Here is a 12,437-nt window from a genome sequence, read left to right as displayed (position 1 = left end):
GGTGGGCATGTGGCCAGCCTGAGAGGGCCTGAGTCCCAGATGTTTACAGCTGTTTTAAGATTCTTGGTCTCACTGTTTTCACTCAGGCCCCGATAGTCCCCTTCCTTGAAGATAACCAAATTTTTCCTCCTTTGTGTCTTGGTACTTCTTTCCCGGTCCCCCTCCTCTCCGCTCCCCTCGCTCTTCCTTTCCTCTCTAATTCCTCTCCCCTTTCCGTTCGTAGTCTCAGGACTGATTTAGAACTACTCTTCCCAGCTTGCCCCTCTCAGGGAGTAGCCGAGAGGGTGGAGCGAAGTCCCCAGTTTCCGGAGTCAGCAGGGCTGCTGGGAAGTGGAGTCCGTTTCCTCCCGGTGCTGCGTGACTGGAGATGTGAAGGAGTCTCGTAAACAAACTACAATTCCCGGCGGCCCCCGCGCTCAACAGGTCAGGGCTAGGCTGGGGCCGGGTTCGCGGTGCTCGCTGAGGCGGCGGTGGCTACGGCTGGAGGAGTCGGGCCAGGGCCGCGGCGAAGGCCGCGGCTGGTACTAGAAGGGTGGCAGGCAGGGACGGGGAAGGAAGATGGCGACGTCGGGGGCGAACGGGCCTGGCTCGGCCACGGCCTCGGCCTCGGCTTCCAATCCGCGCAAATTTAGTGAGAAGATCGCGCTGCAGAAGCAGCGTCAGGCCGAGGAGACGGCGGCCTTCGAGGAGGTGATGATGGACATCGGCTCCACCCGGGTGAGGGGCCGCGCCGGGGAGCCGAGCAGAGCTGAGCAGTTACAGAGCGGAGACCGGAGAGGCGGGGCGGGGGCGGGCGTCGCAGCGAAGGAGGCGGAACGGGGCAGGGGACGCGGGCGCCGCCGTTTGGGAGGCGCAGGTTGAGGGCCGAGGGACAGGAAGAAGGATTTTGCCGGGGGAGACCGAAACACTGGAGAGGTTGGGGGTGTAGAGGCGACTGGGGGCCCGAGTACGTGAGGCGGGAGTGGACGGAGAGAGGAGATGGGTCCGGCGGAGGTAGGAGGTGAGTGGTCCTTGTGCATCCCTGACGGAGTCCCCTCGAGGACGCTACTGAAGCATGCCTGGTATTGGAGTATGGCCTGGGAGGAGGGCTGCTTGCCTGTAACCTGGCTCCTCTGAGTTTGTGATCTCCTCCAAACTGGTCCCTCTGCCCTCTGCACTTTGGTGCCCCCGGGAAAGGGCCCCTTGCGTGGTTTGAACGAGCGGTGCTGTGTATAGTGGGGCAGGAAGTCCCCTCCTGAGTCCCGTCCTTTTGCTTCCTTTTTCAAATACTTCTTGTGGTTTCCTGACGTGAATGAAGGTGAGGTCCATTGCTTGGTGTTTTGTCCTGGCCTCCTTGGAGGAGAGGTAGGGTTTTGAATCCTAAAACTGGGTAACCGTTCGACCATAAGTTGTGTGGAACTCTATGGTTTGCTGAGCTTTCTAGGGAGATGGCTGCTTTGTGGGTCCGTGTGTAGGGTGCCTTGGAGGGTTTCTATGGAATATTCATTCCTAGAAAGTTCTTGAGAGAACTTTCAGGCCTCTGCCAGGCTGCCTCTGAAGCCCCCCGGCCTTGATTTCTTGCTTTCCAAGGCTGGATGTCAGAGGGACCAAGGGGTGGGAGTCCGCCTAGGTGGTATGCAGTCTTAATTTGGGGACACATTCTTCTAAAAAAACTGCAATAAGGGTATTGCAGTGATTCCTCATGGCAGAGAGCTAGAAGGAATTTAAGGGTTGATGATGGAACGTTACTAAAAGGCAACATCTCTAGCCTTTTTCTGCTGGTCTGACTGTGGTTGCATCTGTGACTGTGACTCTGGTTGTATTTTTGTGTGTATCCCCCTTGACTCTGTTAGTCTTTTTTTTTTTCCTCGTCCTTTCCCCTTTGAGTCTCTAGGGAGTATGTGCCCTAGTTTGTGGGAGTCAGAAGTTAGGTGGGGAGGCAAATCTGGGAGGGTGTCTGTGCATGCATGTGCACACTTACATGCATGTGTGTGCATAACCCACTGTAACCACTGTGAGGATTATGATCTAACTGTAGATTGCTCCCCTTTAGGAGCTTTTTCATCATGTTGGGGACAGAGACAGGAAGATGGGAGTCTGATCTTGATAGCGTGAGGCCCTGCCCTCAGGAATGTGATTCTAGCAGAGGCACGGTGGGATCTTAGGGCTTGTATGTGCAAAGAAAGGCTGTGCGAAACTCAAAAGCTGGGGCTTCTCTTTATGGTGCCTTGATCTCTTAAAAGGCCCCCTCTACCCACCTTGCTCCTATTGGTTAATTTCTCAGCTACACAGAAAAGTCTAGTGGGCTTACATGGCCAGGGGACCCAAAAGCCTAGAGCTAGGGACAAGAGATCTGGGACTCAGCCTGTTATCTGGCCAGGTGGGAGGGCTCATTTGAGACAGAGATGGTCATGGGAGGCTATACCACTGAGAGACTGGGGTTGCCATATATGTTGATAGTGGTCTTGAAGTGGTCCAGAGGTCAGCACAGTGCCCACTGAACTCACTAGGCTGACCTCCTGGAACAGAACGTCAGTTCTGATGTTGGCTTCTGTACAAGAGTGTGACCCTGGAAGCTCTTAGAACTTGCCCCTCCTCAGCTACCCTCCTCCCCATGGCCTTGCCCTGGGCCTGTTTATTTGGCTGGTGGCAGGGGCTGAGCCTTGGAAATAAATGCTCACCTCTCACAGAGATAGGATATCTGTACACAGGCTAAATCCATGTCAGGCTGTCTGACGTCTATGCCAGACATATCTCCCCAAAGTGAGGATGAGACCAGGAAGATGGCTCTGGCCCATCCTGGAGTGGGCTACTGCTCTCTCCACCCTCTTCCTCCAGGCTTCCCTGCCAATTCAGGAGCCTTAGGATTCAGTGGAAGAATGTCCCTTGGTTTTGGTGCTGTTTTTCCAGCTAGGAGAGTTGTCATTCCTTGGATGTTCTAGTTTGGGAGGTGCAGGCTTTGTGTAGCCTTCCTGAGGCTGGGCAAGTGGCAGAGCCCAGAAGCCTGTCCTCTCCAGAGTGGGAAGGAAAAAGGCTGGCAGTAATGGCTCTGTGACATCCATCTGTAGCCTTCCTCTTAATGACCCAATTAGTCCTGGATGCATCTAGAAAGAAAGCAGAGGTTCCTAATAGGCACTCTCCCTTGTGAGTAGCCCGGGGGCTCCTGGCAGCCCCTCAGGGACTCTGCTTAGAGTGATGCCAAATGAGACAGGTCTTGAGCAGAATATCTGTCTCCGCCTGGCAGGATGATGTCAAACAGTAGTGATATCATTGATGAGAGCAGTCTGCAGATGGGCTCTGGTGGGTTATTTGCACCAAATCTCAGTGGACCTTTCAAACCCCGACACTGGCCTTTTTTCTGGCAGATTATTTCTTTATTTTTATTTACTTTTTTTTTGGAGACAGGATCTCACTCTGTCACCCAGGCAGCTGGAGCAGAGTGACATAAACATGTCTCACTGCAGCCTCTACCTCCCAGGCTCAAGTGATCCTCCTGTAGCAACGGAGTCTTACCGTGTTGCCCAGTCTGCTTTCCAACACCTGGGGTCAAGCGATCCTCCTACCTCTGCCTGCCAAAGTGCTGGGATTACAGGTGTGAGCTACTGTGCCTGGCCTAGATTTTTTTTTTTTTTTTGAGACGGAGTCTCGCTCTGTCACCCGTACTGGAGTACAGTGGCGCGATCTTGGCTCACTGCAAGCTCTGCCTCCCGGGTTCACGCCATTCTCCTACCTCAGCCTCCCAAGTAGCTGGGACTACAGGTGCCCGCCACCACGCCCAGCTAATTTTTTGTATTTTTAGTATAGACGGGGTTTCACCCTGTTGGCCAGGATGGTCTCGATCTCCTGACCTCGTGATACACCCACCTCGGCCTCCCAAAGTGCTGGGATTACAGGTGTGAGTTACTGTGCCTGGCCTAGATATTTTAAAAGCAGTGACAGCAGCAGCATATCCTGGTGACAGAGATGGCAAGGATGACTGAAGGAAATAGTGCTCAGGACCTTCCTGACATTCCCACTTGTTCCCCATGTCTCAGTTACAGGCCCAAAAACTGCGACTGGCGTACACAAGGAGCTGTCATTATGGTGGGTCTCTGCCCAATGTTAACCAGATTGGCTCTGGCCTGGCTGAGTTCCAGGTGAGTAGACACCAGCCAGGGAGGAGTGGAGGTTCTTTAGGCTGCTTCCTCTGCTGACTTCTGTCCTTTTTGGCAGAGCCCCCTCCACTCACCTTTGGATTCATCTCGAAGCACACGGCACCATGGGCTGGTGGAACGGGTGCAGCGAGATCCTCGAAGAATGGTGTCCCCACTTCGCCGATACCCCCGCCACATATCCTTCACAGGGGACTTGGGAGTGTCTGAAAGGTAGTGGGATGGGGTTCCTCAGGGACTTATAGGAAGCACTTGAAGTGTTGTGCAGTCCCATCCTTCTCCTGGAGCTCTTCTTTACCCAGCTTCCCTGAAAACAACCATAGCTCCTGCATTAGCACCTGCTCCTGTGATAAGGAGTTTTTGCTCCTGAGGCTGTGCCCCCTGTCTCTGGCTGGCTCTGGCTGTCTTCACATCAGCTTGCTGCCAGAGGCAGCCTTCCTTGTCTCTTGCTAAAGGAGATTGCGTCCCTTCTCCTCACATTTCTGAGTTTTCAGTCTCAGAGACATGTGTACCTGTATCCTCGAAGTCCTGCCTGGACATTCTCCTGGATTTTTTCAGCCCCGTTAGACCTGATTCCCTTCTTCTCTTCCATTCTTTGATCCTATCGTTGTCCCTTATAGAAGAGGAGAAAGGTATGTGTTTCTCAAAACAACTTATCTGCTGCCTCTACTGTTCTTTCCTCATCTGGCCTCTATCTCATCTGTCCTCTCTACTTTTTTCCTTAACTAGTGCTGTTCACATTGACAGCTCTCCCTACAGTCCTGCCTACTTATCTCCTCCCCCAGAGTCTAGCTGGCGAAGGTAAGTGTCCAGGGCAGGCGGAAGCTCCTGCCTACTCTCTGACGTGTTTCTGGAGGGAGCTGCCCCTTCTGGGTTGGGGCTGGGATTACTGAGCTAAGGTTTCAACAGTACCTCTTCCTATAACGCCAGGGCTGAGAGAGGTGGAGGCAGTTGGAGTAGGTGGGTCAGAGTCCAGCCTTGGCCATGTTGACACGAGTGGTCAAGCCTCCCAGTCCAGCTAGAGCAGAACCAATGGGAACTGTAGCCAGCTTGGGGTGTGTGTGTAAGGGGGAGGGGAGAATGGCAGAGGGGCAGGTGAAAATGGCGACCTTCTGTCAAAGGTGGGTGCAAGATGTAGTGCTCTGGCATTTTTAGATTTCTGAAACTCTCCCCTTGTCCATCTCACCTTCAGTGCTCATACCCAGAAGAGCTGCTGGGCTCCAAGATTCCCATTCAGCTGGTCCTGGCAGAGAGAAGTTTCCAGCTCTCTTAGATTGACTGGGGGAGGGGTCAATCATAAACAGGAGAAGAACCAGAAAGAAAAGGGGATGATCTGGGTGCCTAGCCATCTTCACTTCCATCTTGGCTGCCCCACATGTTCCAACCCCTATACCCACCTTCTTGTCCACTGCCAGCCTTCCTCCTCATGACTTTGTTTTTCTACCCCAGGACGATGCCCTGGGGCAATTTCCCTGCAGAGAAGGGGCAGTTGTTTCGACTACCATCTGCACTTAACAGGTGATGGCCTTTGCCTTCTTTAGGCCACATCTCCTCTTATCTGTAGTTTCTGGGGCCCTGTTCCCTCACCACCCCCCATTTCCAGCCCAGCTAGTGTTTTCCCTTGCTGGGCAGGGCTTAGGGACCAGGAAGACTGTCACTGGTGTCAGCTCATTCCTGCTCCCCCCATAGGACAAGCTCTGACTCTGCCCTTCATACAAGTGTGATGAACCCCAGTCCCCAGGATACCTACCCAGGCCCCACACCTCCCAGCATCCTGCCCAGCCGACGTGGGGGTAAGTGGCCCTGTCCCAGGGTTGGGAGTAACCACGGAGCTATTTATTTATTTATTTATTTATTTATTATTATATTTTGAGACAGAGTCTCACTCTGTCGCCCGGGCTGGAGTGCAATGGCACGATCTCGGCTCACTGCAACCTCTGCCCTCCGAGTTCAAGTGATTCTCCTGCCTCAGCCTCCTGAGTAGCTGGGGTTACAGGCGTCTGCCACCGCGCCCAGCTAATTTTTTGTGTTTTTAGTAGAGATGGGGTTTCACCATCTTGGCCAGGCTGGTCTTGAACTCGTGACCTCGTGATCCACCCGCCTCGGCCTCCCAAAGTGCTGAGATTACAGGTGTGAGCCACCGCGCCTGGCCTCCATGGAGCTATTTAAAGCAGGTAGGCAAGTGGGCACTGCAGCCAACGCCACTGTATCCCTTGCAGGTATTCTGGATGGTGAAATGGACCCCAAAGGTATGTGTTCCTCACTGCTGTGGGTACTGGATGCCAAACAATTTCTGGGCTGGTGTTGGGATTGTGTGCAGGTTCAGGGAGCAGGACTCCTTCCCGCCTGCTTCTGCTTCCTGTCCTGCCTTACGGGCTCTTTCTCCAACTCTCCCATCACCAGTCTTTCTCTTTCAAGTACCTGCTATTGAGGAGAACTTGCTAGATGACAAGCATTTGCTGAAGCCATGGGATGCTAAGAAGGTAGGTGGAGGCCACCGGGTGTCACCCACTAGTCTCTCTGCTATCCCCTTGCCATGGGGCAGGCCTTCCGGGGTTCTCCACTGAGCACTGTCCTCATTTTCCATATTCTTCCTTCTTTCCTCAGCTATCCTCATCCTCTTCCCGACCTCGGTCCTGTGAAGTCCCTGGAATTAAGTAAGTATTCCCTGAGGTTGGCTGAGAGTTGGGGGAAGGAAGTACAGGGAGATGTAGAAGACTGATCTCTGCTCTTCCCTGACCACCGCACCCCACTCCTATTTACATCTTTCTTTTTCTCTCCTTCCCCTAGCATCTTTCCGTCTCCTGACCAGCCTGCCAATGTGCCTGTCCTCCCACCTGCCATGAACACGGGGGGCTCCCTACCTGACCTCACCAACCTGCACTTTCCCCCACCACTGCCCACCCCCCTGGACCCTGAAGAGACAGCCTACCCTAGCCTGAGTGGGGGCAACAGTACCTCCAATTTGACCCACACCATGACTCACCTGGGCATCAGCGGGGGCATGGGCCTGGGCCCAGGCTATGATGCACCAGGTGAGTGACTGTCCTGGCCATGTGCCCACTGGGTGCTGCCTGACTGGAGGGATGAAGGGGAGGGCGGTTTGAGCACCTGAGATCCTGCTGTGACCGCCCACACCAGCCTGTCACCTCTGCACCCCAGGATTCCCTCACGGCAGTTCTCAGCCAGTGATAACTGGTAGGTGTGGTGTTTTCTAGAAAGAAGAGGAAGGGCAGCCCCCAGATGGGCAGTGCTGTCAGGGATAGAGTAGGGAGGATGTTGTGTTGCTGCTTTCATAGTCTGGTCACTGCTACCCGTTCTGGGTGGAAAGGGGCCCAGTTCCCATCAGTAATGTTGGCATCTCTGGTTTTTTGTCTGTGCCTGCAGGACTTCATTCACCTCTCAGCCACCCATCCCTGCAGTCCTCCCTAAGCAATCCCAACCTCCAGGCTTCCCTGAGCAGTCCTCAGCCCCAGCTCCAGGGCTCCCACAGCCACCCCTCTCTGCCTGCCTCTTCCTTGGCCCGCCATGCACTACCCACCACCTCCCTGGGCCACCCCTCACTCAGTGCTCCGGCTCTCTCCTCCTCCTCTTCCTCCTCCACTTCATCTCCTGTTTTGGGCGCCCCCCCTTACCCTGCTTCTACCCCTGGGGCCTCCCCCCACCACCGCCGTGTGCCCCTCAGCCCCCTGAGTTTGCTCGCGGGCCCAGCCGACGCCAGAAGGTCCCAACAGCAGCTGCCCAAACAGTTTTCGCCAACAATGTCACCCACCTTGTCTTCCATCACTCAGGTATGCGTGGCTGCCTTCCCTGCACGTCTGTCTCTGTCTCCCTTCCCTTTTCTCCTGCCGTGTTGTTTCCTTCCCACCCTCCTTTCCTCAAATACCTACTCTATACTCATCCCCTTCCATTCCTCTGTCCTCCACCTGCCCCATCTTTTATCCATCTTGTCTCCTCTTGCTTCACAGTGCAAACACAAAAGCTGTGGTTAAGCTTTTTTAGTTTCAAATCCTGGCTCTACCTCTTACTAGCAGTCACCTTGGACAAGTTATTTAATTTCTATAAGCCTCAGTAGTTTCATTTCTAAAACAAGGATGGTTCATGAGGATCAAATGAAATAACATACATAAAATACTTAGCACCACATATAGCCCAGGTATATGCTTGACAAATAGTAGCTTACCCTTTCCTTTTATTTGCCTCCTTTGTTCCTATCCATTTCGTGTCTGTCTGTTATCTGATGCCTCTATCCTGTCCCATCTCCTCCCCTGTATCCCCTCCTAATTTCATAGAATTTGTAGAATCAGAGAATCTCCTACTGTGGAGCCCAATCCCTTCACTTAATAGATGAGGAAAGTAGGACCTAGAGGGAAAGTGTCTTTTCCAAGTTTACCCAGCAAGTTAGGGAGAGTTGAGACTAGAACTCGAAACTCTTAGTTTAGGGCTTTTTCCACAGAGATGAAATTCTTAGCCCTTGTCTCCCTTCCTATCCTTTTCTTCTTGTTCGCTATCTCTGCTCCTCTTTTCTTTCATCCAAATGTTCTTTTCCCTCTCCTCTGCCCAACTTTTCCTCCTTCATTGCTGTCCCTGGAATGTGTGATCTATGTTCCATCTTTACTCAGGTCCCCGCTTTTGTAGGAAAGACTGAGGCCAGATTAGCAAGGGCTCTGTTCCCAGAGTGTGGAGTGAGCTTGACTTCCCTTCCTTTCTTTCTCCTTTTCCTTCCTTCTTCTCCCACTCCCTTGGGCCTCTTCACGGCTATAGAACAGCAGTTCTCAACCTTAGTTCCTTATTTACTAACAATAAATAGTTCAAGTACCAAGGTTTAAGAATGGTTTACTTCTAAGGCTGGGCACAGTGGCTCAGGCCTGTAATCCCAGCACTTTGGGAGGCCAAGGTGGGAGGATTATTTGAGCCCAGGAGTTCAAAACTAGCCTGGGCAATATGGTGAGACTCAGTCTCTATAACAAATAAAAAATCAGCCAGGCGCAGTCGTGCACGCTTGTAGTCCTGGCTACTGGGGAGGCTGAGATGGGAGGATCACTTGAGCCAGGAAGGTTGAGGCTTCAGTTCCAACTATGATTGCACCACTGTACTCCAGCCTGGGCAACAGAGTGAGGCCCTGTCTCAAAAAAGGAGAATAGTTTACTTATGGAATAGATTTAAAATTACCCCTGTGTTAGCCTCACTATATCACTTTCATTCTGATATGCACTTTTTTTTTTTTTTTTGAGACAGTCTCGCTCTGTTGCCCAGGCTGGAGTGCAGTGGTGTGATCTCGGCTCACTGCAACCTCCCACTTCCTGGGTTCAAGCAATTCTCCTGTCTCAGCCTTCTGAATAGCTGGGACTACAGACGCCCGCTACCATACCCAGCTAATTTTTGTATTTTTACTAGAGACAGGGTTTCACCATGTTGGCCAGGCTGGTCTCGAACTCCTGACCTCAGGTGATCCACCCGCCTTGGACCTCCCAAAGTGCTGGGATTACAGACATGAGCCACCACACCCTGCCAACTAATACCCATTTTTGAGTAACTGCACTCAACCCCAGGGATGCCCGTGAGAATGTAGAATGTTGTCACATTTGTTTTGGGAGTGGTTGTAGCTAAAGAAGGTGGGAAGCCCTGACTAAGAGTTCTTGGGGTATACACTGAGCGGTAAGCTTCCCTCTTTTTACTTCTTTTCAGGGCGTCCCCCTGGATACCAGTAAACTGTCGACTGACCAGCGGTTGCCCCCATATCCATACAGCTCCCCAAGTCTGGTTCTGCCTACCCAGCCACACACCCCAAAGTCTCTACAGCAGCCAGGACTGCCCTCTCAGTCTTGTTCAGTGCAGTCCTCAGGTGGGCAGCCCCCAGGCAGGCAGTCTCATTACGGGACACTGTACCCACCTGGGCCCAGTGGGCACGGGCAACAGTCTTACCACCGGCCAATGAGTGACTTCAACCTGGGGAATGTGAGTACTCAGGCTCCTTGCTCAAAAGCAGGGGAGGGGGTGAGGGTGGGTCAATGGGGCCTGAATGGCATGGCTGGTGCACTGTGAATGGGGAGATCTAGGTGGGGTGGGTGGTGGGGAGATCTCGTCTCCCCGGAGGTAACATAGTACTGCCAGCTTGGGGCTCCTCTCTTCCTGCGTTTGACCCTACTCCTGCCCCTCTATTTCTGCTCAGCTTGCTCTTTGATGACTTCTGCCTTGACCCGTTCTCTTCCTGGCATGCACATGCTCTGGCCCAGCAGGTACGGTGCCCATACTTACTTCGGGCCCCGTGCTCGCTTCTGTCGCTCTGCTTGCTGCCACCTCCCTCTGTCATTGCCTCTGTTCCTGGGGTGGATGAAGATTTCTGGGCAAAGGGGTTATGTTAGCAGGGCTAGGCAGGATACCAGTTCTAAATCCTACTTCCTCAAGATTTGTCTGTGTGTCCATAGCTGGAGCAGTTCAGCATGGAGAGCCCATCAACCAGCCTGGTGCTGGATCCCCCTGGCTTTTCTGAAGGGCCTGGATTTTTAGGGGGTGAGGGGCCAATGGGTGGCCCTCAGGATCCCCACACCCTCAACCACCAGAACTTGACCCACTGTTCCCGCCATGGCTCAGGGCCTAACATCATCCTCACAGGTGAGTGGGGGTGGCTGGTGATGGGAAATGGAAGGAGGGAATGACACATTCACTAATGAGTAGGAGATTGAGGGGTCTTGGAAAAGTTTATAGGACATGGGGTCCTCACCTGTCTATTCTACCCACAGGGGACTCCTCTCCAGGTTTCTCTAAGGAGATTGCAGCAGCCCTGGCCGGAGTGCCTGGCTTTGAGGTGTCAGCAGCTGGGTTGGAGCTAGGGCTTGGGCTAGAAGATGAGCTACGCATGGAGCCACTGGGCCTGGAAGGGCTAAACATGCTGAGTGACCCCTGTGCCCTGCTGCCCGATCCTGCTGTGGAGGATTCATTCCGCAGTGACCGGCTCCAATGAGGGGACCTCATCACCATCCCTCTTCTTGGCCCCATCCCCCACCACCGTTCCTTTCCTCCCTTCCCCCTGGCAGGTAGAGACTCTGCTCTCTGTCCCCAGATCCTCTTTCTAGCATGAATGAAGGATGCCAAGAATGAGAAAAAGCAAGGGGTTTGTCCAGGTGGCCCCTGAATTCTGCACAAGGGGTGGGCCTGGGGGAACTCAAGGGAGGGCCTAAAGCACTTGTAACTTTGAACCGTCTGTCTGGAGGTCAGAGCCTGTTGGAAAGCAGGGGATAGAGAGGAGCCCTGGAGGCAGGGCTTGTCCGGATGCCTAGGGGTGGGCAGTGCCAGCCCCTCCTCACCACTCTTCCCCTTGCAATGGAGGAGAGAGCCAGAGTGGATACTATTTTTTATTAAATATATTATTATATGTTAATAAAAAAATATCAAACCTTTGGTGTGGTTGGTTATTATTTGGGGCATGGCTGGGGATCTAGGGAGTTATAGAGCCATGGGTCTTTTTATCTATTAGGCTTTTTGCATCTTAGCACCACTGTGCTTTGTGGAAGGGCCCGACAGGCTCGGAATTTGTACCTAGCATGGACGTAGGCTTCCCCTACATGTAGGGGAGATCACTTCATGTGCCCTCCTGTCCGTCCAGGGTCCTGCTGCAGCATCAGATGGGGGCTTTGACTGGTCAAATTACTCCTCTTCCTCAACCCCAGGCCTGGCAGTGAAGGAGTGAGGAGGTGATTGCTGGCTGAGCCCACAGGTCTAAAGTGCTCCTGGGTCTCAGGGAAGCCTTCCTCCTCCCTCCCTCACTGCAGGAATTCACTTCACCCTCTCCACTCTTCACGACTCATTCATTTTAGTTTTAATTAAACAGATTCTTCGTTGTCATGTATGTTCTGAAGGTTTTCTGTTTCTGGATTGGGTTGCTAGTCCTTGGACCAGCCCTCTGGGCCTCTGCACTCCTCACTCCCGCAACCAGCATAGTGAGAAGAGTAGTGCCCCCCAGTTATCTTACCCCCACCTCCACTCTATTCCACACCCTGCAGGCCTGGCCTCTCCTCTTCCTCTTTCCAAAGCTCTTGTCATTTTCAGGAAAGAGAACTGAGAGCTTCTGGTTCTGGCCCGAAGGGAATGCCCTGTGCCCCAAACCTGGAAGTAGGGGGAGCCACCTGGGTCCCCGTAGACTAGGCCTTCGGGGCTTCACCTACGCCCACATCATGCATCTGACTGCAGGACCGAGGTGGGAAGGGAGCGCGCTGCGGACCTCAGGGTCGCCTGGGGTCAGTGTTCTGCGGCACGGGCCGGATGGTGGGAAGCTACCTGGGTGCAGGGGGCCCTCCCAGCCGCCAG

The 12,437-nt window shown here is 53.4% G+C and overlaps 1 protein-coding gene across 1 annotated transcript; it reads left to right on the top strand.

Moving 5' to 3' along the window:
- Positions 1-399: 399 nt before the first annotated feature.
- CRTC2 (CREB regulated transcription coactivator 2) lies at positions 400-11,524 on the top strand. Its single transcript, XM_025405094.1, has 14 exons — positions 400-717; positions 4,014-4,115; positions 4,192-4,308; positions 4,870-4,931; positions 5,580-5,648; positions 5,820-5,923; positions 6,350-6,379; positions 6,549-6,613; positions 6,738-6,787; positions 6,921-7,165; positions 7,518-7,921; positions 9,819-10,088; positions 10,559-10,745; positions 10,874-11,524. The coding sequence occupies exons 1-14, from the start codon at positions 559-561 to the stop codon at positions 11,092-11,094; spliced, it is 2,085 nt and encodes a 694-aa protein (XP_025260879.1). The 5' UTR covers positions 400-558; the 3' UTR covers positions 11,095-11,524.
- The last annotated feature ends 913 nt before the right edge of the window (positions 11,525-12,437 follow it).

The sequence above is a fragment of the Theropithecus gelada genome, chromosome 1, assembly GCF_003255815.1.
Source record: "Theropithecus gelada isolate Dixy chromosome 1, Tgel_1.0, whole genome shotgun sequence".
Lineage (NCBI taxonomy): Eukaryota > Metazoa > Chordata > Mammalia > Primates > Cercopithecidae > Theropithecus > Theropithecus gelada.
Note: the sequence above shows the minus strand (reverse complement) of the source record. Positions and strands in the feature narration are given on the sequence as shown.